We start from the raw sequence: 25,418 nt of genomic DNA on the forward strand, positions 1-25,418 counted from the left end.
TAGTTTTTACTATTAAGAATCCTGCTAGGATTCGAAGTTTGTTCCTGCTTCTTTTGACACATTCTATTACTTCTTTCCTTCCGGATTTGTAAGGAGTTTCTTAGATTGTTTGTGTCCAATGAGATAGTTCCATTGGTCCCTCATTTAATTTTGATCCTTTTGACAGAAGCACTCATTGATAGTGTGGTTTCCTATGCCAGATATGAGTGCACGTCATATTAGCAGTATAATAGCCCCTTTTTTTCAAGGGTGTTCGCTTCCTCGTTGCCTTCTAATCCCACATGTCCTGGGACCCAGCAGACACTGACTTTGTTCCTCATATCTAATATGTTTCATTTGATTCAGCACCATCTTTAAACTAATGATGTTTGAGCTTTGTTCTGGTTGAATCGATTACATCTCTCGATTGTGAAGACCTCAGCTTTTAAGATACTGGTGTATACCATAGGTTCTGAGTATTTGGTTCCAGGACCTTTTACCTTCTAGTGATCTTGCTCCATGTGTGTAACAATAGATGGTGCTGTTCTTAAAGGAGGTGTTTTCCTCCAGTTCACATTATTTTTCGGTACCTAAGTTTATTTGGAAGTTTTGATTAAAATTAAACATTGTGTTCATGTCGACTCTTGGAGCCACGAGTATTAGATGGTCATTCATTATGTTTTGCTATTTCTCCATTTTGGTTTTGTTCCTATTAGAAGTTTATGTGCTCTCATATGTGGGGTGTGTTGAAAGAACTGCCTGGAAAATGTGTAATTCGAAGAAGAATTGCTTTTTATTTTGATACTTCTGTATAGCTATCATCTGCTTTCTTTAGGGCAGTGTTTATGTCTACTCCTTTGCCAGTGCTTTGTGTAATCTTCGATATGTTGATACTGAAAACATTTTCCCACAGAATTTGCGAATTCTCTCTTTGCCCTGCGGATACTGTATATATATATCCTCTCAATTGCTTGCTATTTTTGCTTCATTGAATGCTCTTTTAGTTTCAGTGCTTAATTTGCCCAGTTCTTTGTTCCACCAGTGTGGTTCTATTTTTGGGTTCCTTTACAGGTCAGCTTGCCCATATGCAACAATTATATATCTTGTGCCTTCTGAAACTGCAAATTCTAATTCATAGCAATTTTTTGGTGTTCTCTTCACTGCTGCATGGTTTAACCTGTGTTGTACCATCTCAGTGAACCTTGCCTAGTCAATGTTTTGAAGGTTTCTGTATGGTGTAGGGTCTAACCTATCTGATTCCATGTCAATCCTAATTATTCTCTGGTCTGACATCGAATCTTCACCAGAAACCCTCCAGTCTCTTACTACATGTTATAGGGATAGCTGAAGATGGTAATGTAATTTTTCTCTTTTTTTACATTTTGTTTGTTTTTGTTTTGTACTGAATCAGAACTAACTTGGCATTTATATTGAAGTTGATTGATTGTATGTTTTTTTCTTCAATTTTATGGTTAATATTTATGTTGTACTTGTGCTAATTTTAGAAATAATAGTTCTAAATATATTTATTCTATATTATATCGTCTATGTTTGTAACAAAATATTTTCAATCTGTTGGATTTGATTGGTTTTATCTTTTGTATTTTCAATTTTGTAATTAATTTCACTAGTTTCGTGGTCCGCTTGACAAAGTAATATCTTACAATTAATTAAGGTTTTTAGTTGAGATAAAAAAGTCAATGGCACGAGCGGGATTCGAACCCACGACCTCCGGCTTGATACGCCGCTACTCTACCACTTGAGTTACCTTCGATCCACTCGGACACTAACTTCCCATCTCAACCCCACCTTATCTCAACTATAAACCTTAGTTAATTAGAATGATATTAATTGGTCAAGCGGACCACGAAAAATAGTGAATTTAATGAATTAAAATGAAGAATAATTCACTAAAGCTCTCCGTGGCCATTTCATTTATCGCCGAGAATCAAATAGATTACACGACATTTGAAAAATGGCAAAAAGGAGGGAAAATTCAAAAGGTGGGGCTGCGATGAGAAGTTAATAAGATAAAAAAGTCAGTGTCACGAGCGGGATTCGAACCCACGATCTTCGGCTTGATACGCCGCTGCTCCACCACTTCAGCCATTTTGACTTCGATCCGCTCGGACACTAACTTCCCATCTCAACCTCACCTCTCGAATTTTCCCTCTTTTCTGCCATTTTTCGAATGTCGTGTAATCTATTTGATTCTCGGCGACAAATGAAATGGCCACGGAGAGCTTAAGAGAAGGTATACTTCATTTTTAATTATTAAATTTACTAGTTTTAATGGTCCGCTTGACCAATTAATATCATTCAATTAATTAACGTTTTTAGTTGAGAATAAAAAGTCAGTGTCACGAGCGGGTTTCGAACCCACGATCTTCGGCTAGATACGTCGCTGCTCTACCACTTAAGCTATTGTGACTTCGATCCACTCGGACACTAACTTCCCATCTGAACCCCACCTTTTGAATTTTCCCTCCTTTTTGCCATTTTTCAAATGTCGTGTAATTAATTTGATTCTCGGCGAAAATGAAATGGCCACGGTGAGCTTTAGTGAAGGTATTCTTCATTTTAAACTTATTAAATTCACTAGTTTCGTGGTCCGCTCGACCAAGTAATATCTTGCAATTAATTAAGGTTTTTAGTTGAGATAAAAATTAATATTTATGATTTACTTGTGTTAGTTTTAAAATTAATAGATTTAAACATAGTTATTCTATATTATATCGTCTAATTTTGTAATAAAATCTTTTAAATTTTGTTTTAGACATATAAAAAGTAAAGTAAACTGATGTAAGTTTTTCCTGCAGAGGGCATAATGATATTGATGAGGGTTGGAACTATCTAATTTTCAATAATTATTTATAATTATTAGCAAATAAAATTTCACGACTTTTACAGTATTCGAACCCTGAATATCAAGCGTGGCAAATACGAGAGGTGGACAGAACGGCCATACACACTTATAAAATCTTGTCAACCACAGTTTTAAATTAAAATGGATTATAATTATGAATTCTTTATATCTACTACTAGATTACAAATTTTTCTTCAAGGGAAAAGGGTACAGGTACAAGTTAGTATTCTACGGCCATTTCTCAGACGCTGAATTAAACTGAATCAGATCTCACTAAAAGAAAAGTACACGAGATGGGTGCAAAGCAGGAAATTGTGAAATTAATTAATTTTGTCGATTGAGATCTATCGGCTTTTCCTTACTCACCAATTTAAATAACACGACTGCTATGAGTTCAACGAATGTCGTAAGTAATATTTTATACTTTTTTCTCCAGCGGAATGGAAATGTGAACTTGATTAAGAAATTGCTAAAATAAAAAATTGTGTTACATGTTTTTTTTTTTTGGTTGAGTAGTTTTTCACAATCAGAAATAACATCACTAAGGTGATACGCTGTATACTGCCTCTAATATTTTAATTCTGTATATACCCATTACGTTTTTTTAAAACAAATAAATTTTAAGGACGGTTTAAATATATTACTTGTTTTATGGTGGCCATAAAATATATTCAAGGTTCTTTTCCCTATCATTATTTTACATTATTGTTATCATTATCTACTCTAACTGGAATCTTCGCTATGATAACATTGTTTTAGGTAATGCTAACTTGCTTTCCGTCGTTTGTATTCTTGAATACAATATCTGTTTAAATAAATTGAAGTTAAGAGGAGCACATGGTTTTGAACGGTAAAACAAATCAATTTTCTGTTTTTATTTTTATAAAACTATCACAATTGTCCTGACATTTTCACACTAAAGACGCACAATACAGGCAAGTAGAAGTATTTTTATTTTATTTTTATACAATACAACTAACCTCCTATCTCAACCCCTCCTTTTGAATTGTCCCTCCTTTTTTCCATTTTTCAAATGTCGTGTAATCTATTTGATTCTCGGCGACAAATGAAATGGCCAGGGAAAGAATTAGTGAAGTATACTCCATTTTAATTCATTAAATTCACTATTTTTCGTGGTCCGCTTGACCAATTAATACCATTCAATTAATTAAGGGTTTTAGTTGTGATAAAAAAGTCAGTGTCACGAAAACGAATGAATTTAATAAGTTAAAATGAAGTATATTTTCACTAAAGCTCTCCGTGGTCATTTCATTTGTCGCCAAGAATCAAATGGATTACACGACATTTCAGAAATGGCAAAAGGGAGGAAAAATTCGAAACGTGGGGTTGAGATGGGAAGTTGGTGTCCGAGAGGATCGAAGTCACGATACCTCAAGTAGTAGAGTAGCGGTGTATCTAGCCGAAGGTCGTGGGTTCGAATCCCGCTGATAACACTGACTTTTTTATCTCAAGTAAAAACCTTAATTAATTTTCTATCACTTTATTTTTATTTGTTTTTTACAACTACAACTAGTAGATGTAGAACGAAAATTAAAAAAAAACTATTTGAGAACTGGCTAACATATTACGTCTTTTCACAATCTCCAATTTCGGAATATCAGCCGAAGTATTGTCATGTAAAATGGGATTTTGTTAATTACCCCCAAAATGCATAAAATACTTCAATAAAGTATGGTCGTGGATTCATAGGAACCAGCAGAGAAAAAATCCTGCAATTGATAAGGTATAACTGCATTATTTAATGTAATAATAATCGGTCAATTAACTAAGGTTTTTAGTTGAGATAAAATTTGAAAAATATCAAAAAGGAGGGAAAATTCAAAAAGGTGGGGTTGAGATAGGAAGTTAGTGTCCGAGCGGATCGACGTCACAATAGCTCAAGTGGTAGAGTAGCTGCGCATCTAGCCGAAGGTCGTGGGTTCGAATCCCGCTCGTGACACTGACTTTTTTATCTCAACTAAAAACCTTAGGTAATTGAAAGATATTAATTAGTCAAGCGGACCACGAAAACTACTGAATGTATCAATAATCGTAATACATTTTGAGTAACGATGTGTATTTTTCATACATGTGGTTAACTGTCCAACATACTGCAGAATTTATTATCGCAGTTTATCTCTCTCTACATATTCAAATGATCCTTTTTCGATGATTTTTCTTTCTATTTTATTGGATTTCTACTCGATATTGAGACGATCTGCATATAAAGGGGAGGTCGAGGACATAAGACGAAATACGAAATATGAACCTACGACCTTCGGCTTGATACGCCGCTACTCTACCACTTGAGCTATCGTGACTTCGATCCTCTAGGGCACTAACTTCCCTTGAAACATGGCAAAAAGGAGGAACAATTCAAAAGGTGGGGTTGAGAAGAAAAGTTGGTGCCTGAGTGGATCGAAGTCACGATAGCTCAAGTGGTAGAGCAACGGCGTATCAAGCCGAAGGTCGTGGGTTCGCATCCCGCTCGTGACACTGACTTTTTATCTCAATTACAAACCTTAATTAATATTCGTATTTTTATTGTAATAGCATATAAAATCACTAAAACAGTACAATCACTTTCAATTCACAAAAGCAAAGCGTTGAACACCATTAGCAACAAGTGAACCATTCTAGAAGTGAGAACGTAAATATGGACAATCCGTTGGTGCTTAGATTTTGTAAAAATCGATCATTCTCAAAAATGACATTTTTGGAAGTAAAAGGGAACATTTCTCGAATATTCCAATAGGCATGAGAGAAAGAGAGAGTTATTTTACTCCCGTAAACAAGTATTAGCTACGGAGATACAATAGAATAGGATTTTTCTGAAAATACTTCACGTAACGAGAAAAAATCTCAAAAATTTAAAAACGGTGTTATTTTCCCTTCTGCTCAAAAGGGTCCTAATAATTCTTTCAGTGTGATTTATAAAACCCTCCATCTGTCTGGGTAAAACTATCGAGAACACTCCTGCAAAGTTGGATAAATTTTGATTGGACAGTTAAAATAGAAAATGTCATTTTCTAATCTATAATAACTAAATGTATTACAGTACATTAAAATTATAACAGTTATATGATTAGACAGAAAAAGTAAAATATAGACATCTTACAATATTTACAAAAGTCCGACTTGAGAAATTAAATTAATCATGTCTTGGCTAAAAAAAAATAATTTAACCTCTGATTCTCTGAAACTAATTTTTCCCTTGTATTAGTTGAGTAGGATATAATGATAAATTCCAGTAAATAGACGAAAATAATCATCCAAGAAGCTATCTGAGATCGTTAAAAATAAATTTTTATATGGTTAATCCTAAATCCCACCCTAATCCCTGGTACGTCGGTATCGATCTGGTCACATGGCATTTACGGTTGGAACGAATTTATGGGCAGATTAATGTTAATCTTACCGCACTCTAAAATACCGCCGTTATCAAAAATTTATAATGGTGGAAATAGGAATAGAAAGAATTTAGATTATATTTGCGATGGAGGTTTAAAAACAAAACTCAGACACGGCTAGAGATGGGAGTTGAATCTTAATTAAATACAAAACATTAAAAAAGAAAGAAAAAGATAAATAGATGGGTGGATGTACAGGTGGATGGCTGGATTGATGGATGGATTGTTGTATGGATAAATGAATATATAGATAGATAAAAGGAAAACAAAGATAGATATATTGATTGATTGAAATACATAAACAGTTAGATAATTGATATAAAATATCTATCTATTTCTAGCCAATTTCGCTTCCAACCTTTGTCAAATATCAAAGAAAACAGCCAAAAGGAAAAACATAAAATTTTGCTGACATGACTTCTTGATGTTCGCCTGAGTGAGTTACGTATTTTTTGTAAACGTACAAATAACTCTGTTAACTCTCAAACATTTTGATAATATATTGGTCGAACGAAGAGCCCAAAAGGAGAAATTGGTTTACCCCCAAGTTACAGGTGAGCTTGATAATATCTAGTAATAGTCTAAAGCTTTCTGTGTTTGGAAAAGGCCTTTTTACTATTAGTTTCGTTCTCCTATCTGACCCAAATTCACGCCTATTCAAAGGCCCAACAGCAAAGGTCAAAGCTGGCAGTTGATAAAAACCGTCCAGGATTAACCGATCCGCCACATCACTTATACATCGCCGGGCCGGAATCAGCCAATTCGCAGCATTGGAATGTTGAACGGGGAAAAATTAAAATTAGTTTGGGTGAAACTAATTCATATAAGATGTTTTCATATCTTATTTACTGTTTATTTGTCAGTCAATTAGTTTTGTTTTATCTAACTGTTTAAGTGTAAAATGTTTTTTATATCTTTTTAAAACTGATCCTTATAAAAATTACATAATTCAACATATTTTATCAATAAATTGTAACGCTATTTTAATTTCATTATTTATTCTATTCTTCTACTTCCAACTCAACTTACTTCTGACAGATTTTCATATTTATATTTCTGTTTGTTGTATCTAAACCATTTTTAAGTTTAACCAGGCTTCACTTAGTGAAATATAAATGTATTCTTTAATGTATTCAACGAAAGAAACATCAACTGTCTTTAAGTTAAAGCAGGGGGCCGAGGTAGTCGAGTGGTTAAGGCGTCAGACTCTCGGCTAGTAGATCCCGCGGTCGTGGGTTCGATCCCCACCGTCGCCTCTGGACTTTATGTGTGTTTATGCTTCCTTCAAAATGTTTTTCTATCCATATCTCCATACCGATATATCACGATTTATACCGACGTATGTTTCTGTATTTTCAGCAGAATTGTTATCGGGAAGATTTTGTTGATTTTTCTTCCGGTGGCATTATCTTTTGTAATGACCTGGTTCTAATAGGTTATGACCCTTTTTCATTTCTTACTTTAATGCTTATTTCTGTGGTGTTGCTTGATGGACAGTTGTTTATTTAGTTGGAAGTGATCTTATCTGTACTTTAAATCTCAAACACCGCATCGCTTTTATTTTACTCGTCTGTGCATATTGTAGCACTGCACCCAAGGCCTAATCAGTAAATGCTTGGGAAGGACACTATCAGCACAAAAACGAGGTCTTGTTATCTGGTATATCTGCTATCAGTAGGTTATGAACCTGACGTTCACATTTGCCAAGGTTTTGCAATCGTAACTCTGCCGTTCCGTGAATCCGGGACAGCCAAAATCAGTTGAGATGGAGTTAGAGTCCGTGAACAGTCAATGTCATATGAAATGAACTGGAGCATGGAGGAAGCACAGTGGACTCAGATACTATGACTTTGGGTCAGAAATTTAAGAACGACCCAGAAGCAGACACGTGGGTCAGTGTGGAGACAGATGCAGTGACCTTGAGTCAGGCAATGTCAAATTCCTCAAAGGTGGAGTCAGATGAGTGAACGTGAGTCAGTGTCAGTTGAGTTAGAATCAGATACAGAACCCGAGAATCTGGTACAGTGACAAAGTCAATAGATATGGAGTCAAAGTTCAGAGGAACAAGAACAGACATGACCGCCTTCCAGACCTACAACCTGCTCAAACTTTCCTTCCAGCATGAAGGGCTTCACTGAGCAATAAACCATATTGAAAGCGTTTTCTCGTGTAAGACCGCTCTTCCTCTTTGAGGGAGATATCCCTGGTTTTGTTATTATTCCTTCCTCATGATTGCACTGCTGGCTGTCTCTATTGTACTGCGCAAAATCCAGTTTCTGAGATACTACTGGCAATTCGACCTTTTTACTCCCGTATTTGATAAATGATAAATAAATGATAAATTTACTTTATTAAATCAGCAAATAAAAATAATCTTGTTCAAAATCACTACAAGGTAAGACAATGTACATTGGGCAATGGTTTATCACGGTCTGCCGTAGAACGGACAACTTTTAAATATAATCTCAACAATAAAATTTGTGATTTCAAACAAAATGAAAAATAAAAAATGTCCAGGAAGACTCTCGATTTAACCCTAATCACTGCTTCTGTCTACTTCTCTCCATGGGATCTCGAGTCAGGAGTCAGAGGTTCAAAGATCCTCTGGCTATTATTTTGATCGTATTTTATGGAGTTAATTGCCCTAACCCTCTAAGTTATGGTAATTAAGGCCACCTGGAACATGATATTATTTTATATGGTGATCCATATGATGTAACACATGGCTTTTATCAAATATAGCATTTTTATGATATATTACATCAATTATAATTAACATTTTAATTGTTCTGATTATAAATTAAATTTAGAAGTCTCCGCATCATTAAATAAAGTTCAATTAATTAAGGTTTTTAGTCGAGATAAAAAAGTCAGTGTCACGAGCGGGATTCGAACCCACGACCTTCGGCATGATACGCCGCTACTCTACCACTTGAGCTATCGTGACTTCGATCCACCCGGGCACTAACTTCCCATCTCAACCCCACCTTTTTAATTTTAACAATTCCATACGCTTTTTCCTTTACCTCGAGTGGAGCAACAAAATCAAAATTAGTGTTTTGCAGTCACAGGTGCTACGTTCTCATAAATACATAATTCACATGTGCATAGATATTAAATATGGTTTTTTAGTTGAGATAAAAAAGTCAGTGTCACGAGAGGGATTCGAACCCACGAACTTCCACTTGATACACCGCTACTCTACCACTTGAGCTATCGTGACTTCGATCCACCCGGACACTAACTTCCCATCTCAACCTCAACTTTTTAATTTTCCCTCCTTTTTACCATTTAAGGAATTAAATGCAGTAGTAATAAATGTATTTTTTTGTTTCAGATTGAGGTATAGATTAGTGGACGACAACGTGCCTTTGGTGCTGCCAGTCAACTATGAAATAGCCCAAGGTAATTATTAATGAAATAAATTGAATAGTTAATTGTTGTATCTATTTATTTAATAATTACTTTTATGAAATAATATGTCTTGTACTAATTTCGCTTTATCATACAAATCGTAAGGCACATTAATCAAACACAACCAGTTGAGCACTGATCATATTTCATTATACACCTGTCTATGTAATTAGAAGTGTATTAATTAAGTTCATGGCGTAATATGCGTACACGATTCATGAAGCGAATCGTGTTGATTTTGTGTTGTGGGGTGGAGCGAAATGCCGGCAGTGTTAAGGTCGCACTATTGTCTCTTTGATCTACAGCCCATCCGGAGGTGAAATGTTACAGGACATGTCACCTCATCGATGAGTCGATTCAATAAAAACTGTATTTTTTTGCGCTGGCGCAGATCTATTCGAAATGTTTTGTGATTTACGGTTTACTTATGTCTACTACAATCTCTGAAATAAATCAGCTTACCCCTACTCAAGAATACAGAGACTCAATCACGTTCTATTTATATAAGTTACAATTAATCAAGGTTTTTAGTTGAGATAAAAAAGTCAATGGCACGAGCGGGATTCGAACCCACGATCTTCGGCTTGATACGCCGCTACTCTACTACTTGAGCTATCGTGACCTCGATCCACTGAGACACTAACTTCCCATCTCAACCCCACCTTTTGAATTTTCCCTCCTTTTTGCAATTTTTCAAATGTCGTGTGATCTAGTGGCCGAGTGGATCGAAGTCACGATAGCTGAAGTGGTAGAGCAGACGCGTATTTAGCCGAAGGTCGTTCGTTCGAATACCGCTCGTGACACTGATTTTTTATCTCAACTAAAAACCTTAATTATTTGAAGTTTTTCAGTTAGTTGTGAACAGAACTAGCAAAACATTTCTGGGCTTTCTTCCACTTTCCATTTATCTTTATCCCATAAGTAAATTTTCTTCTTTTATATCTTAATGAATTTTCTTACTTTCAGCGTTTTCCGTTAGTTTTGAACATAACTGAATGGGAAGCTATTAAAAACAAAAAATCCGGTAGAATCAGGGAAAGGTTTCGTTTCCGATAAAAAAGTTTTATAAATGTGACACAGTTCGTTATTTCATAGTGGCAATGGTGATTTAGATTTCATGATAAAATTTGTCGCAAGCACATGAAATTTTGAATATATTTGTCGGATTTTATTTTTCATTATTTACAGGTATTTATTGTAGGTTGTTTTCAGTAATGAACAATGAAATGGCCACGGAGAGCTTTAGTGAAGTATACTTCATTTCAAATAATTAAATTCACTAATTTCGTGGTCCGCTTGACCAATTAATATATTACAATTATTCAAGGTTTTTAGTTGAGATAAAAAAGTCAATGGCACGAGCGGGATTCGAACCCACGATCTTCGGCTTGATACGCCGCTGCTCTACCACTTGAGCTATCGTGACCTTGATCCACTATCTTTTTTATCTCAACTAAAAACCGTGATTTGAAATGAAGTATACTTCACTAAAGCTTTCCGTGGCTATTTCATTTGTCGTCGTGAATCCAATTCGATTACACGACATTTGAAAAATGGCAAAAAGGAGGGAAAATTCAAAAGGTGCGGCTGAGATGGGACGTTGATGTCCGAGTGGATCGAGGTCACGATAGCTCAAGTGGTAGAGCAGCGGCGTATCAACCCGAAGATCGTGGGTTCGAATCCCGCTCGTGCCATTGACTTTTTATCTCAACTAAAAATCTTAATTAATTGAAAGATATTAATTGGTCAAGCGGACCACGAAATTAGTGAATGTATTTATATAAGGTTAAGCCTAACAAAACTTTCCAGACCAAATAGGAAGGTAGGAACTAACAGAAAATAACTAAATATTGAAACACTTCTGACATAAAACGCACAACGAATCTAGAATACAAGGGTGAAAACTTACTAGATTTGACGCGGTAGCCGAGAGGTCAGCCAGATAGTCGTGGGTTCAATTTCTCCGCCACTGGTCTTTTTTCACGCTCCCCTTCCTCAAAAAATACTAATAATTCATTCCATTCTCTGATTTTCTCTCTGGTTAATATTGAAAAAAAACTACTCTTAGAGAACCGGTAACTGAGAGGTCAGGCTCCCGTCTTGTAGATCCCTCAGTCATGTGCAATTTTTACCGTCGCGCCTGTCTTTTTTTCACATTCCCTTTGCCGAAAATTACAATTAATTGATTGAATTTTATATCTTTACTCTGACTAATATTGGATAAAAAAACTTACTAGTGGGGATGCCGTTGCCGAGTGTTCAGCGGGATAGATTTTCGGCTCGTAGACATCGCAGTAGTGGGTTCAAATCCGATGTCGCCCCTCTTTTCCTTGCTCACCCAACAAATTCATTGCATTATCTGATTTTCTCTCTTACTAATATTGGTAAAAAAATTTTTTTTTAAATTACTATTTGTCACCCTTGATTTTCACAAAAGCAGTTCATCCCAGAACAGAATTTAAAGTATCTTTCAATCTGGCCGATAATAACCAGTTTTGACTCGCCATGCTGGCCTATCAGTTTTGTTTCGGCATTTCGTTATCTATCACTGTTGGCTCTGTCTAATTTTCGTGAACCCGAAAATTTTTTTTAAGTCCTGATTAGATGAGTGCGTGTGTCGGCGAATTTTTTGTCAGTCGGTGATTTTGATGGATTAGACATAATTGTTTTTATTAGACCAACCGGAAGTCTTTAAGATCTTCCGCCCTTTTTCTTTTTAGCTGAGTATAATATTTTAAACAATATAGATGACTTAGAGTGTAAATTGCGTTTTTCTTATCGTTGTTTAGTATTAAACCTTCTACGTTTGTTTATTCTCAAGTTTGACATTTTTGTACGTGTAATGGTTTTCTTTGAGGCGTGTTGCGTACTTTGGCTTATGTCATTTTCTCTAAAAATCACTTACGTTCTTTGTAACCGCTTTTCATTTTTTCGTCCTGTTTTTTTGCTGTATTTGTTTTGTGTATGACATTTTCGTCAAATGGAATTATTTTGACAATCGTTGAAAGGACTGAAATAAACTTTGCTGAGTGGGAATAAACGAAAAGGGCAAAATGCGTCTAGCGCCACGATAACAGCTTTTCGTAACAATTTTCATTTTCCAACTGTGATGCAATCTTCCGACAATTATTCTTAGAAATAATAAGAGAAAATAAATCCCGATTGTACAAATAGATATTATATCAGCAAAAATTGCGTAATGGTGAACTAATAATTAGGAAGTTTACAATCACCAATAGTTTTTAAAGATTATGCTGAAATCGCCAATGTTCTTTTTAACTCAGTCTTATATTTCTTTTTGGTCATAAAAATAGAATCATAAATTGAAATGTGTGTATTATCCCCCTTGGAAACTGCTGTATAATATTGGTTAGTCGAAAAATCATAAGAATTACGTTAAGTGTTTTTTAATTGGATACTCTCGCTCCAAGTCTCTTGTAGAGAATGTTTATCATAAAGAGTAAGTGTCCAAAAGGAAACGCACTCAAACGAGTGTAAGAAAATCATTAGAGGGCAAACCTAAATGTAGGAGCCACTTGAGTCAACAACTTGCTGAAATAAGAAACGTCTTAGGGTGAAATAACCAAACAAAAAAATACTGGGCGTTGGACGACAATTCTTGCTCATATTATGTGCGTCTATGTTCTTATTTATGTTATGTTATTCTTTCTTTCTCTCTCTCTCTCTCTCTCACTCCCTCTCTCTCTCTCCCTCTCACTCCCTGTCCCTCTCACTCCCTCCCTCACCCTCTCACCCTCTCACGCTCTCCCTCTCCGTCCCTCCCCCTCGCCCTCTCTCTCTCTCACTTTCTCCCTCCCCCTCTACCCCTCCTTCTCACTCCCCTCTAACCTTCTCTCCTACAATTCCCCTTCTTCGCCCCTCCATCATCCCTCTCCCCCTCTTTCACCACTCCATCACACTCTCTCTCTCCCTCATCCCTCTCCATCTATCTCCCTCTCCCTCCCTCTCTCTCCCACTACCACTCCCTCTCACTCTCTCTCCTTCTTCCTCTCCCTCCAACACCCTTTCCCCTCCCCCTCCTTCAACCCTCACTACCCCTCCCTCTCCATCACTCTCACTCCCTCTCCCCCTCTCTCTCTCACTCTCTCTCTCTCTCTCTCATAAAAAAAAATTCTGTTAGACGATAAACCGTTAATCAAAACCCTTTTGCTAGCCGTTTTGAATGTCTATCCATTATTAAATTAATATAGATCTGAGCCCTAACGTGTTCCTTCGTGAAATAAAAATCAGAAAAAAAATAAATACTCGTTTAGCAATTATAAAAGGTTTTTCATATGTGCTCCATAGTCAGAGATCGTGCCATAATCGTATTTATTATTCTCTCTCTCTCTCTCTCTCTCTCTCTCTCCATCTCTCTCTCTCTCTCTCTCACTCTCTCTCTTTCTCTCTCTCTGATATATACTTTACTTTTGTTAAAAAATAATTTTTTTTTATCGAGAGAATAGATGGAAATTTTGACACCGTGGACAAGCATCTACTTTGGAAAATTAGCCTAATAACTTTCGGGTACTTTGGGCATCAGCTAGAACCGGCGAGAGATGGTTCCGATTTTCACCGGATATTAACTTCGTATCTTAATAGGATCGATTCGCGATATCAATTCTCACTGTTTCCATTACACGCTAAAGCGCCGTTCAATGTTGCCCTTCCTAATTCGACGATGAATAATTGATTCAATTAAACAAATTGCTCTTGCAGCTTTTCGACCAGGTGAACCGTGGATATTTCATTACATTCGTTAAGCGAAAGGTGAGATTTAAAATAATTAATCAGTTTTTTCCATTTGACAAAATTGAAGATAAATTTATCTAAAAGAAAATAATCGAGTTAGTATGTATGTAAATTACTGTCTTGATTTTGTAGAAACAAATGGTTCGCATGTACCATTAATATGATTTTAATCAAGCTTTGACAATAAAAAAACTCTTCAAAATATATAAACAAAATATTGACTTAATTTTGTCCACTTAGAAACACTAAAATTATAATACAAAGACCAAAACAGAATAATATATATAAAAATAATTTAGCATGTAATAAAACTCATTATTTGAATTAATCTTCCTCACAGTTCAAACAAGTTTAAATAATTTAAAAAACTGGTGCATAATGTTCAGTAATAACTCTATAGAATGTAATAATCAGACTTTTTTGAGAAAGGGGGTCAGGCATTTTTGACGTAACTGAACTGTTTATACGACCCCCTAGAGATACTTCTTATTCTTATAATTTTCAGAAATATGCACACTACTATTTTATGCTTAAATATCACTTGTGAGTGCGGATTATTTTCAACTGTAAATTTTTTTTTAAATTTTCAACTAACAACTTATCTAATCGATCGTTAAAATATTGGGGACCTTGGTGGCCGAGTGATTAGGGTGTCCGTCTCGTATTTGCTACGCTAGAGGTTCTGAGTTCGAATCCTATAGCTTTTTAATGGAAAATAGTTTGAAAGAAGTTTTGAAAAGTGGTTCTCGTTAAGCCCTTGTGGATGACAGAAATTACATCACATAAAACTATTACTCCATACACTATGACTTTAGGACGTTTAATTGAAAATATGCTTTGTTGAATACATATTTATCAAACTATACAAATAGACGAAATTATAAATAAATTAATCCAATCATGTATTTATTGATCATAGTGGACCGTAATAATTATTTTAATTATTTATGTACGGTGATTAGTGACCGTTAGTCGATGATTATTCGGAATCGTGAGATGCGGACTGTAGATTTCAGAAAAACATTTTCTTTATCGTGCCAACGTTTCGATCTTTATTGAGATCATCTTCAGTGCCTGGGATTTATAAACATTGTTTAAATGTAACAAATACATGCAGGATTGGAAAAAATGAATTTATACAATTTATACAATACATTTATATGCGTATACGCAGAAAACAAACACTTTGAGTTAGTATAAATACTTTGATTGAAAATAAAAAATATTTTTTGCATTGTATAAATTCACTTTTTTCCACAACCTACATTTTTTCTTAAATTTAAACATTGTATATAAATCCCAGGCCCTGAAGATGATCTCAATAAAGATCGGAACGTTGGCACGATAAAGAAAATGTTTTTCTGAAACCTGCATCACACCAGACCGCATCTCACGATTTCCGAATAATCATTAATTATTTATTCTAAACAAAGATTTTCAAACATTTTAATGGAGCTGATTTAACGTGTGATTTATGATAAAACATTTTTCTTGATCCGTTATAAAATTTAAGTCATATTTAATTTGCGCTTCAGCTGGATTTAGAATGAGTATGTAGGGTGCCATTCGAGAAAAAAATGTTTAATGTTTTTAATGTAATTGCAATGTAATATTGTAATTTTCAAAAGTAGAGCCTTTCGGAAAATAATTTAAATTTTTTTTTTCATAGTTTAATATGTTTTAAATAAATCAGGATGAAGCTAATAAATAGTCTTCCTGTATATATAATCAGGTTTCTCACGGTGTTCTGGTATTCTTTTCCTTTTAGTTACAACCAAAGTGCAAAAAGTGTCTTTTTTTTTTTTATTTCTGTTCATAAACATACAAAATAACTTGTTTACTGAAAATAAAATCTTTTATTTATATATAATAATTTGTAAACAGATTAATGAAATACAAAATAGATAAACAAATGTACTGATAAACTGGGAAAGAATTAGAGTGGGAGTAAACGATTGTGAAGGTTGATAGAAAGGAAAACTGGTACCAAATAAATATACACAGAATGTGAGAAAAAACAGAAAAGTGATTCAAGGAGAGAGAGAGTGAGTGAGAGAGCGAGAGGGAGGGAGACGCAAGAGAGTATTTTTCCGGGTTTGCTCTGTCCTGTTTTGGGGGATGACAAATGTAATTGAAGCCTCTTCGTTAACCGCTTTCCCCTTCATCAATTTGGCCTTAATANCTCTCTCTCTCTCTCTCCTCTCTCTCTCTCTCTCTCCTCTCTCTCCCCCCCTCTCTCTCTCTCTCTCTCTCTGTAAGTGCGTGGGTCTGTGTGCATATGCGTTGCGTGCGTGGTTGTGCGCGTACTTTTTTTGAATAGTTAATCGCAATAATATAAAATGAGTTTTATTTATTTTTTTGTTTAAAATACTCTGTTTGAGAAATGAACAATTTAGTCGTGAATTAATGAGTTAAATATACGATTGAACAGTTAAACGTGCATAGTTTTTTTGAGAATAACTTAAATATTTATGACATAAGAAAATTTAAATAAATCTCGCGAAAATGAATTTTCATAATTTTTATGCTGTCGTAGAGCTTAATTTAATTAATAATTCAGTTATTTACGTTTGGCTAAGGACTTCTATAAATATAAGAATACAGTTTATTCAATTCAATGAGTACATAAATATATTAGTTTTGTCGTATTCTAGAAACAAAATGTAATAAGTTATTTGTTTACCAAAAATTCGGATTATACATTTAAATACGCCAACAAAGTTCATCTTCACTTTATACAGGAGACATCTGTTTGTTTTTCGGATAATTTGCCTCGCCGGATAAATCAACGGATCCGCCCTAAATCCTTCGGCAAACCCGATAGGTAGGGATGGGAAGTTTATTCAAATATTTAACTAGTGAAAGTTTGGTTTAACCTGATAGGGGGTTTGCCTTTGTTTTTTTTAGTTTTTTTTTAAATTACGATCTGTATATATTTCAGTCTGCAATCTCACGCTGAGGCCACTTTCGTCTGGGAATTTGAGTTCTTCGGACCTGCCGGGCCCCTGTCTCCTCCGCATGTCGTCGAGCCTGTTCAACAACCGAAAGGGCATAGTGATCAGGCTTGTAAAGCTGAACGTGGCCTGTTCGAAAGGAGGGCTCGTACTTGGCGACCACGGTCGTATCTGCGGAAAACTGCAAGAGATTAAGGAAATCGACCGAGTTGCCCATTTTCCCGATGGGCTTTCCGTGATACTCGTCGAGGGCGTTACAGTATTCGAGGTATTATTGTTAAACTTAATTTTTGTTTTTATCTTTATTTACAACATTGATTTTATTAGATATCATGGCGGTGTGTGGATCACTGTTACAACGTGACTTTGACATCCAGGAACGGCAGCTTGGATCTATCGCCTACGTCGTCTCTGTCGTGCAACTACCGCCTTCATCTACCATATGGCTACAAAGCATCTATATCTTTAGGAGTTGCTAGCCTCGAACAGCCAGAACAGCTTCTTTCCCCAGTCTCATCTAAAAAAGAAGAATGCAACGGCGTCGAGTTGTTCATCGTAGATGGGTCCGCTCAGTGGTCTCACTGCTACCCAGCGCCCGATACGTCCGGTAGCACGTCTCAGACCTCAGCGTACAGAGAGATGCAGCTTTTATCCAATGGGAACTCGGTCACTCTGAGAGTTCAAGCCAAGGACGGACTTGTCGCCTATCCCTCCATTTCAATAAGGTAATTAGTTTAACATACCTAAAAAATTTGTATATAAAAATGCAGTTAAAAATCTATTGTCAAGTTGTTAAAAAATAATTTCTCTACATTGGCACAAGTACTTTTATCGTTGACAACCGAATAGCACTTCTCCGACAAGGGGCTTGAAATGTACAAGTGAACTGGGATTGCTTAAGTGACTTTTCTACCAGGAAATCTACTTTCTCTTTTAAGTTCTCTCAGCTGTTTCCAGTGATAGATAAAAATGTTTAACTAAAAGCTTTACCAAGAGTGTGCCTTCGTCTTACAGTAAAACACGAGTTCTTTTCTCGTAGTATATAACCATTGTTTTCTTTTGGCTTTTCTAAGGGCAATAAATTCGTCCTTCAAATCATAAATTAATAATAATATTTGCTTAAAAATTAAGAACGACGCATGAAAAGACTTAAAATTTTTGGATATAGTGTCTTAATTTAAAAATAAAAATAATATGAGTTCATAGGCGGGGGACCGCGGTAGCCGAGTGGTTAGCATGAGAGACTCTCACGCCGCGGTCGTGGGTTCGATTCCCACCGTCGCCTCTGGCCCTTTTTTCCCGATAACCCCCAATTTGAACACACAAAGAATTCGTACTATGGCTAATATGCAAGATCATAAGGCCAATAAAAAAAAAAAAAAAGTTAAAAAAAAAAAGAGTTCATAGTATGATATATTATTGAGACTTAATAGCAATATTTAGCGGCAGTTTTCTTAAATAGTTAAAAAAAAATTATCGGATACTTTTTGAAGATTGGAAATATGAGAAGTCTTTTCAGAGGATCTTCGGAAGAGGTCAAAACAGAGAAAACTTCCTTACGGTTTTCGCCGAGCTTTCGACAGTTTTATACTGTCATCTTCAGGGCTTAAAACTAAAATTAAAACATGAAAAAACAATAATTACAACAATAATTGAATATCTTACTTTAAAACCTTAATAGGAAATTGAACAACATGGTGTTTTGGGCACAGAAGTACATTATGTTTTTTGGGGCTCAGCATCTAAACATTAATTTAAATTGAATACATTAATAATTAAAAATTATAGCTAAAATTACAGTAAAAATAAAAATTAAAAAACGTGGTCGAGAAAGGTTACCTCATATAAGTTTAAAAAAACCAATAAAATCCTCCTTTTTTAATTTTTCAGGTACAGGTGATCACAGTACGTTTCTTAAATATTTGCCGCCCAAAGAGATTTGTTTTCTGTTGTTAGTGATTCGTCGTTAAATTGAAGCTTTTAAAAATGATAAATCTATATAGCACTGGCATTTGGAGCAATTTAAAAATACTAATACAGAATAGCTTTTATTGTACATAAAACGTGTGTTTAGTTAGTTTGAAAATTTAGTTTCGCGTTATTTCATTAGCTAAACGGTGAATATATGTTTACGGAAATTGTGTTAAAATGGAAATATCAATTTTCTTTTTAATAATATTTATTGATCTCATTCACTGAGATGTTGAGTTCTCCGTTTTCTTTGACTATGTAATTTTCAAGTGTTTCCTCGACCAATTCGAGTCCGCCCGCTTTCCAGGCGTAAGGGCCGATCGCCTTCAACACGTCCCTGAGCTGGATGATTTTCAAAAGATGCCCTCGGCACTCTTCTTTGACCCGTTTTCTCACCACATCCGGCAAATCCCTTTTTGCCCCTGAACACTCTTTTTTGATCCGCGACAGGTCGACGATTACAGGCTTCTCCCTGCGCCTTTCCAGCCAGGCAAGGACGACACAGGTCAGGAAAATAAAGGAATATATAAGAAATTGGAAATACATCACTCTAAAAACGGTTGTCTATAGGCAGTCTTTTTTTATATGGATTAAAAATAGCATGTGACATCATTTTTTATTACAGATGTGAATATACTATTTTTCGTGGTCCGCTTGACCAATTAATATCATTCAATTAACTAAAGTTTTTAGTTGAGATAAAAAAGTCAGTGTCACGAGCGGGATTCGAACCCACGACCTTCGGCTTGAATCCCCGCTACTCTACCACTTGAGCTATTGTGACTTCGATCCACTCGGACACAACTTCCCATCTCAACCCCAACTTTTGAATTTTCCCTCCTTTTTGCCATTTTTGAAATGTCGTGTAATCTATTTGATTCTCGGCGAAAAATGAAATGGCCACGGAGAGTTTTAGTAATGTATACTTCATTTTAACTTATTAACTTCACTATTTTTCGTGGTCCGCTTGACCAATTAATATCATTGAATTAATAAAGGTTTTTATTTGAGATAAAAAAGTCAGAGAGGGATTCGAACCCACGACCTTCGGCTTGATAAGCTATCGTGACTTCGACCCGCTCAGGCACTAACTTCCCATCTCCTGTGTGAATATACTTACAATTAATTACTATCAACCAAAAGATGTAATATAAAATCAGGAAAAGAACTAACTTAGTACTAATGAGTAGGAAACATATTGATATATGACCAAAGCCTAAATGACACTTTATCTTCAAATAATGACTTTAAATTTGTAAATATAATTCATATAGTAAGTAGATTAAACGTGGTTTTCTAAACAATTTAACTTGATTATTAAATATTTGTATGGAATAATCAAATTCATCGCTAAAGAAGCTGTTTTTCGTTTATTCAGTTGAGTTTCAAAATTTTGACCAAGTTAACTAGAAAAAACACATAAAAGATGTTTTATAGACATCCGAGTAAGAAACAAAAGGCTGATCATTAATAAAAATGGATGGATAGATGGAAATCATGAAAGAAAGAGAGAGATAGAGAGAAGAATGATAATGAATGAGGACGATGACATGGAGAAAGTGTAAAGGGTTAGCGAAAATTGTACAGTAAGATTAGATACTGTAAGATAAGAAATGATTGTATGTGGAATGAGATAATTGCGTCATAAGTGAATAAAAAACGACAAGGGACAATAAAGAAAAAAGGAAAGAGCGAGAGCAAGAGAGAAAGCATTCTCTCACTTTGTTCTTTTATTACATTACATTTCTTTGAACATACTTTATACACAGTTCTCTCACTGTGTTTCTCTCCTTTTCTATTCATCCCATCCACAATATTCGATACTGTTTATTAGAGTAGTAAATGGAAATATGGCTTTGAATTGTTCGTGAGCTCGTACGTGTATGCAATATTCGAATTATACAACTGTCATCTGGCAAATCAATGGAAAATGGCCAATTTGTCCATGTATTGGCATCATAAATTTTTACAATAGATGAATGTCCCATAATCCCGAATCGGTCGGCTAAACTCTCTTAATGGTCGCACCGTTACATCCGCAATAACTGGGCAAATTGGAGTAGGGGCGTGGGTAAAAACATGATGTTCTCAATTGAAATCAGAGTTTATATCGGCCATTTTTACTCGGTGGAAAGAGCGGATAACTCTTGGACGATCGGAAACGGCTTGTGAAAATTTCATATGTTGCTTTTTATCTGTCAGTTTAAAAAGATAAAACGGAGTTAAAATAAGACTTTTTTTTATAATAAATTAACCCTCTTACAATTCATTTGAATACTAGAGGCTATGTACATTATCCATCCAAATAATAATAGCAACAGGTAAAATAAATGTTTTATAAACAAAAGAAACAGAATAAAATAAAACGCCCTGCGTACACTTTATGCTTTTTATGCTAGTTTTGAACTAAATGGGAAGTTAATAAAAAACTCTTCTTTTTTATCAGTTATCTATGTTCAGTTATCCTCTGTTTTTTCTCTTATCTCGAAGATGACTCGGTGGATTTTCGTACTTTCAACGTTTTTCAATTAAATTTATTTGTTTCCGCGGTCCGCTCGACCAATTAATTAAGGTGTTTAGTTGAGATAAAAAAGTCAGTGTCACGAACGGGATTCGAACCAAAGACCTTCGGCTAAATTCGCCACTGCTCTACCACTTGAGCTATCATGACCTCGATCCACTCGGAGTGGATTTATTAACAATTTGTCAAATGTGACTCTATAATTTCAATGAGATTTTCCCAAACGAAAAATTATATTTTTCTTTTTAATTTCATAAAAACGATAAAAAGTAATGCAATCGCCGTTGGACACATTCGGCCTTAGGGTTGAAGCTAATTTCCGCTCCTTTAGGTTTAAATAAACTCAGTGTTTTTGAATTTTAAAATACTGTTATACTAAGGCTAGAAGTTGGCTTTGCCGCTCAACCCATGTAAAACTTTGGAATGGTTTTCGGTTTTAGTTCTGAAACACGGGTCGACAAGTTCTAACGCAAAAGCCGCATCTCGGTGAAAATATCGGGCTTCGACAAATTGACGTACCAAAACTTTACACTTCTTCACCGTCGGCATTGAAATTAAACGAAACAACACGAATAAAAATATGCAATTTATTAAAAGGATGAAATATTTCCTTCCATAATTGTGCCAGAAAGATTTTTCAACACAAGGGAAAACCTCAGAAATTCTGAATCGTATTGTATCGGTTGAATATTGACTTTTGATTATTCAGTCTGTCTACCTAAAATGAATTTTTATTCGACACTGATTAGATTTTTCTTTGTGCTTCAATAAAAGACAGTGATTAATGAGTTTTAGGAAACTTCCAGGCTAATGAAAGTATATAAACGAATACCAAGATATAAAACATAATTATCTTCATTGTCCTTTATTACTAAAAAATTAGTTGATATTACATTATTTTGATTATCTGATAAATAATAAATTTTATTATACTTTAAAACCAGTACATCCATAATAAAACAGTATTTTAAATACTTCAATTAATGAAGGTGTTTGGTTGAGATAAAATAGTCTGGGTTACGAACTGGATTCGAACCCACGACCTTCGGCTTGATACGCCGCTACTCTACCACTTGAGCTATCGTGACCTCGATCCACTGAGACACTAACTTCCCATCTCAACCCCACCTTTTGAAATTTCCCTCCTTTTTGCAATTTTTCAAATGTCGTGTGATCTAGTGGCCGAGTGGATCGAAGTCACGATAGCTGAAGTGGTAGAGCAGACGCGTATTTAGCCGATGGTCTTTTGTTCGAATACCGCTCGTGACACTGATTTTTTATCTCAACTAAAAACCATAATTAATTGAAGTTTTTCAGTTAGTTGTGAACTGAACTACCAAAACATTTCTGGGCTTTCCTCCACTTTCCATTTATCTTTATCCCATAAGTAAATTTTCTTCTTTTATATGTTAATGAATTTTCTTACTTTCAGCGTTTTCCGTTAGTTTTGAACATAACAGAATGGGAAACTAGTAAAAACAAAAAATCCGGTAGAATCAGAGAAAAGTTTCGTTTCTGATAAAAAAGTTTTATAAATGTGTCACATTTCGTTATTTCATAGTGGCAATGGTGATTTAGATTTCATGATAAAATTTGTCCCAAGCACATGAAATTTTTAATATATTTGTCGGCTTTTATTTTTCATTATTTACAGGTATTTTATTGTGGGTTGTTTTCAGTAAAATCCTGCAAATAAATTATCTTTCGTCGAACGTCGTGCTACCACTAAGCTACTTACGTAAAGCCGTTGGGGTAATTATTTTTAAATTTTTAAACCGCAGACGAATTACAATTTTAAAGACATTTTCGAAAGAATTCCATTAGGAAAATTGATTTTAATCCAGAATGGACATAGTCTTAATTTTTTTAATTCTTGTGCAATTGTGTTACGAGAAAATGTTTAGTTTAATTCCATTAGTTTCGTGGTCCGCTTGACCAATTAATATCTTTCAAAGAAAAAATCAGTGTCACGAGCGGGATTCGAACCCACGATCTTCGGCTAGATACTCTCCTGCTCTACCACATGTGCTACCGTGACGTCGATCCACTCGGACACTAACTTCCCCGTTCGATTCCCCTTCACTAAATTTTTTATCTCAACTAAAAACGTTATTTAATTGAAAGATATTAATTGGTCAAGCGGATCACGGAACGAGTGAATTTAATAAGTTTAAATGTAATGACCAAAATAATACCTTCACTAAAGTTCTCCGTGGCCCTTTCATTTGTCGCCGAGAATCAAATAGACATTTGAAAAATGGCAAAAAAGAGAGAAAATTCAAAAGGTGGGGTTGAGATGGGAAGTTAGTGCCCGAGTGGTTCGAGGTCACGATTGCTCAAGTGGTAGAGTAGCAGCGTATCAAGCCGAAGGTCGTGGGTTCGAATCTCGCTCGTGACACTGACTTTTTATCGCAAGTAAAATCTTGATTAATTGAATGATATTAATTGGTCCAGCGGACCACGAAAACTAGTGAATTTAATAGTGAATAAAGCTCGTCTCTTGCAAGGACTTACACCTTTTTCATTCGAATAGAACAGGTCGAGTTTTTGGTTACATTAGATGACTTTTTTATCTCAACTAAAAACCTTAATTAATTGAAGTTTTTCAGTTAGTTGTGAACTGAACTAGCAAAACCATTTCTGGGCTTTCCTCCAATTTCCATTTATCTTTATCTCATAAGTAAATTTTCTTCTTTTATATCTTATTGAATTTTCTTACTTTCAGCATTTTCCGTTAGTTTTGAACATACCTGAATGGGAAACTAGTAAAAACAAAAAATCCGGTAGAATCAGAGAAAGTTTTCGTTCCCGATAAAAAAGTTTTATAAATGTGTCACATTTCGATATTTCATAGTGGCAATGGTGATTTAGATTTCATGATTAGGCCTAGTGTGCAAATAAAAGAGGATCTCCGAGATTAGGGTAGAGACAGTCAGTCTAAAAGTTAACGAGCCATTCCGTGTAGATGAGAGACAGAAAGAAGTGTGCAATTCGGGATAGAATTTAAAAAGTGATGGAATCCCTAAAAAAGTGTGCTTTGGTCGATTGACTGTAAGTACTGACTACCCATCCAACCTTGTACAAATGGTCTGGCAAATGGCTTGCGTGAAATTACTGTTTATTTAAATTCAAAAAGTTTTGTTTTGTCCTAAAATCGAAAAAGAACATTTAACATGTGTTAATTGTTATTTTCTTGTATAATTAATAAATTGTTTTGAAAATCGAATTAAAATGTAATAAAAAAATGCACCTGAACGGTTTGTATTCAAGTACTATTTTCAAGTGTATAAAATTTACCAGTTTAGATATTATTCTTTTCCTCAGAAGAAATAACACTCTCAATAAGCCGAGGACTAGGGCGCCCCTACCCTGGAAAATTAGCATTGATCGTGCACGCGGTGTCAATCCGCATTTAAAATTTTTTGTATTTAACCTACGTCCAAAAAAACCTTCACGTAACCTTCACCTCCCTGATTTGCATCATCATGCAAGAGAACTTTTAAAACCGACCATCAGTTTGGGAGATGCAAATTTTTAAATTTTGAGATTTT

At 35.1% G+C, this 25,418-nt stretch overlaps 1 protein-coding gene across 4 annotated transcripts in view; it reads left to right on the forward strand.

Annotated features, from left to right (window-relative positions):
- The window catches only part of LOC106663479, a 219,479-nt gene that overhangs the window by 73,175 nt on the left and 120,886 nt on the right, over window positions 1-25,418 (forward strand). For all 4 annotated transcript variants that reach the window (XM_024229694.1, XM_024229695.1, XM_024229697.1 and 1 more), the window contains exons 3-5: window positions 9,593-9,660; window positions 17,363-17,643; window positions 17,703-18,100. In XM_024229694.1, coding sequence (XP_024085462.1) covers window positions 9,593-9,660; window positions 17,363-17,643; window positions 17,703-18,100 — 747 coding nt within the window. The remainder of the gene's footprint in view (window positions 1-9,592; window positions 9,661-17,362; window positions 17,644-17,702; window positions 18,101-25,418) is intronic.

The sequence above is a fragment of the Cimex lectularius genome, unplaced genomic scaffold (assembly GCF_000648675.2).
Source record: "Cimex lectularius strain Harlan isolate CLEC.00 unplaced genomic scaffold, Clec_2.1 scaffold375, whole genome shotgun sequence".
Lineage (NCBI taxonomy): Eukaryota > Metazoa > Arthropoda > Insecta > Hemiptera > Cimicidae > Cimex > Cimex lectularius.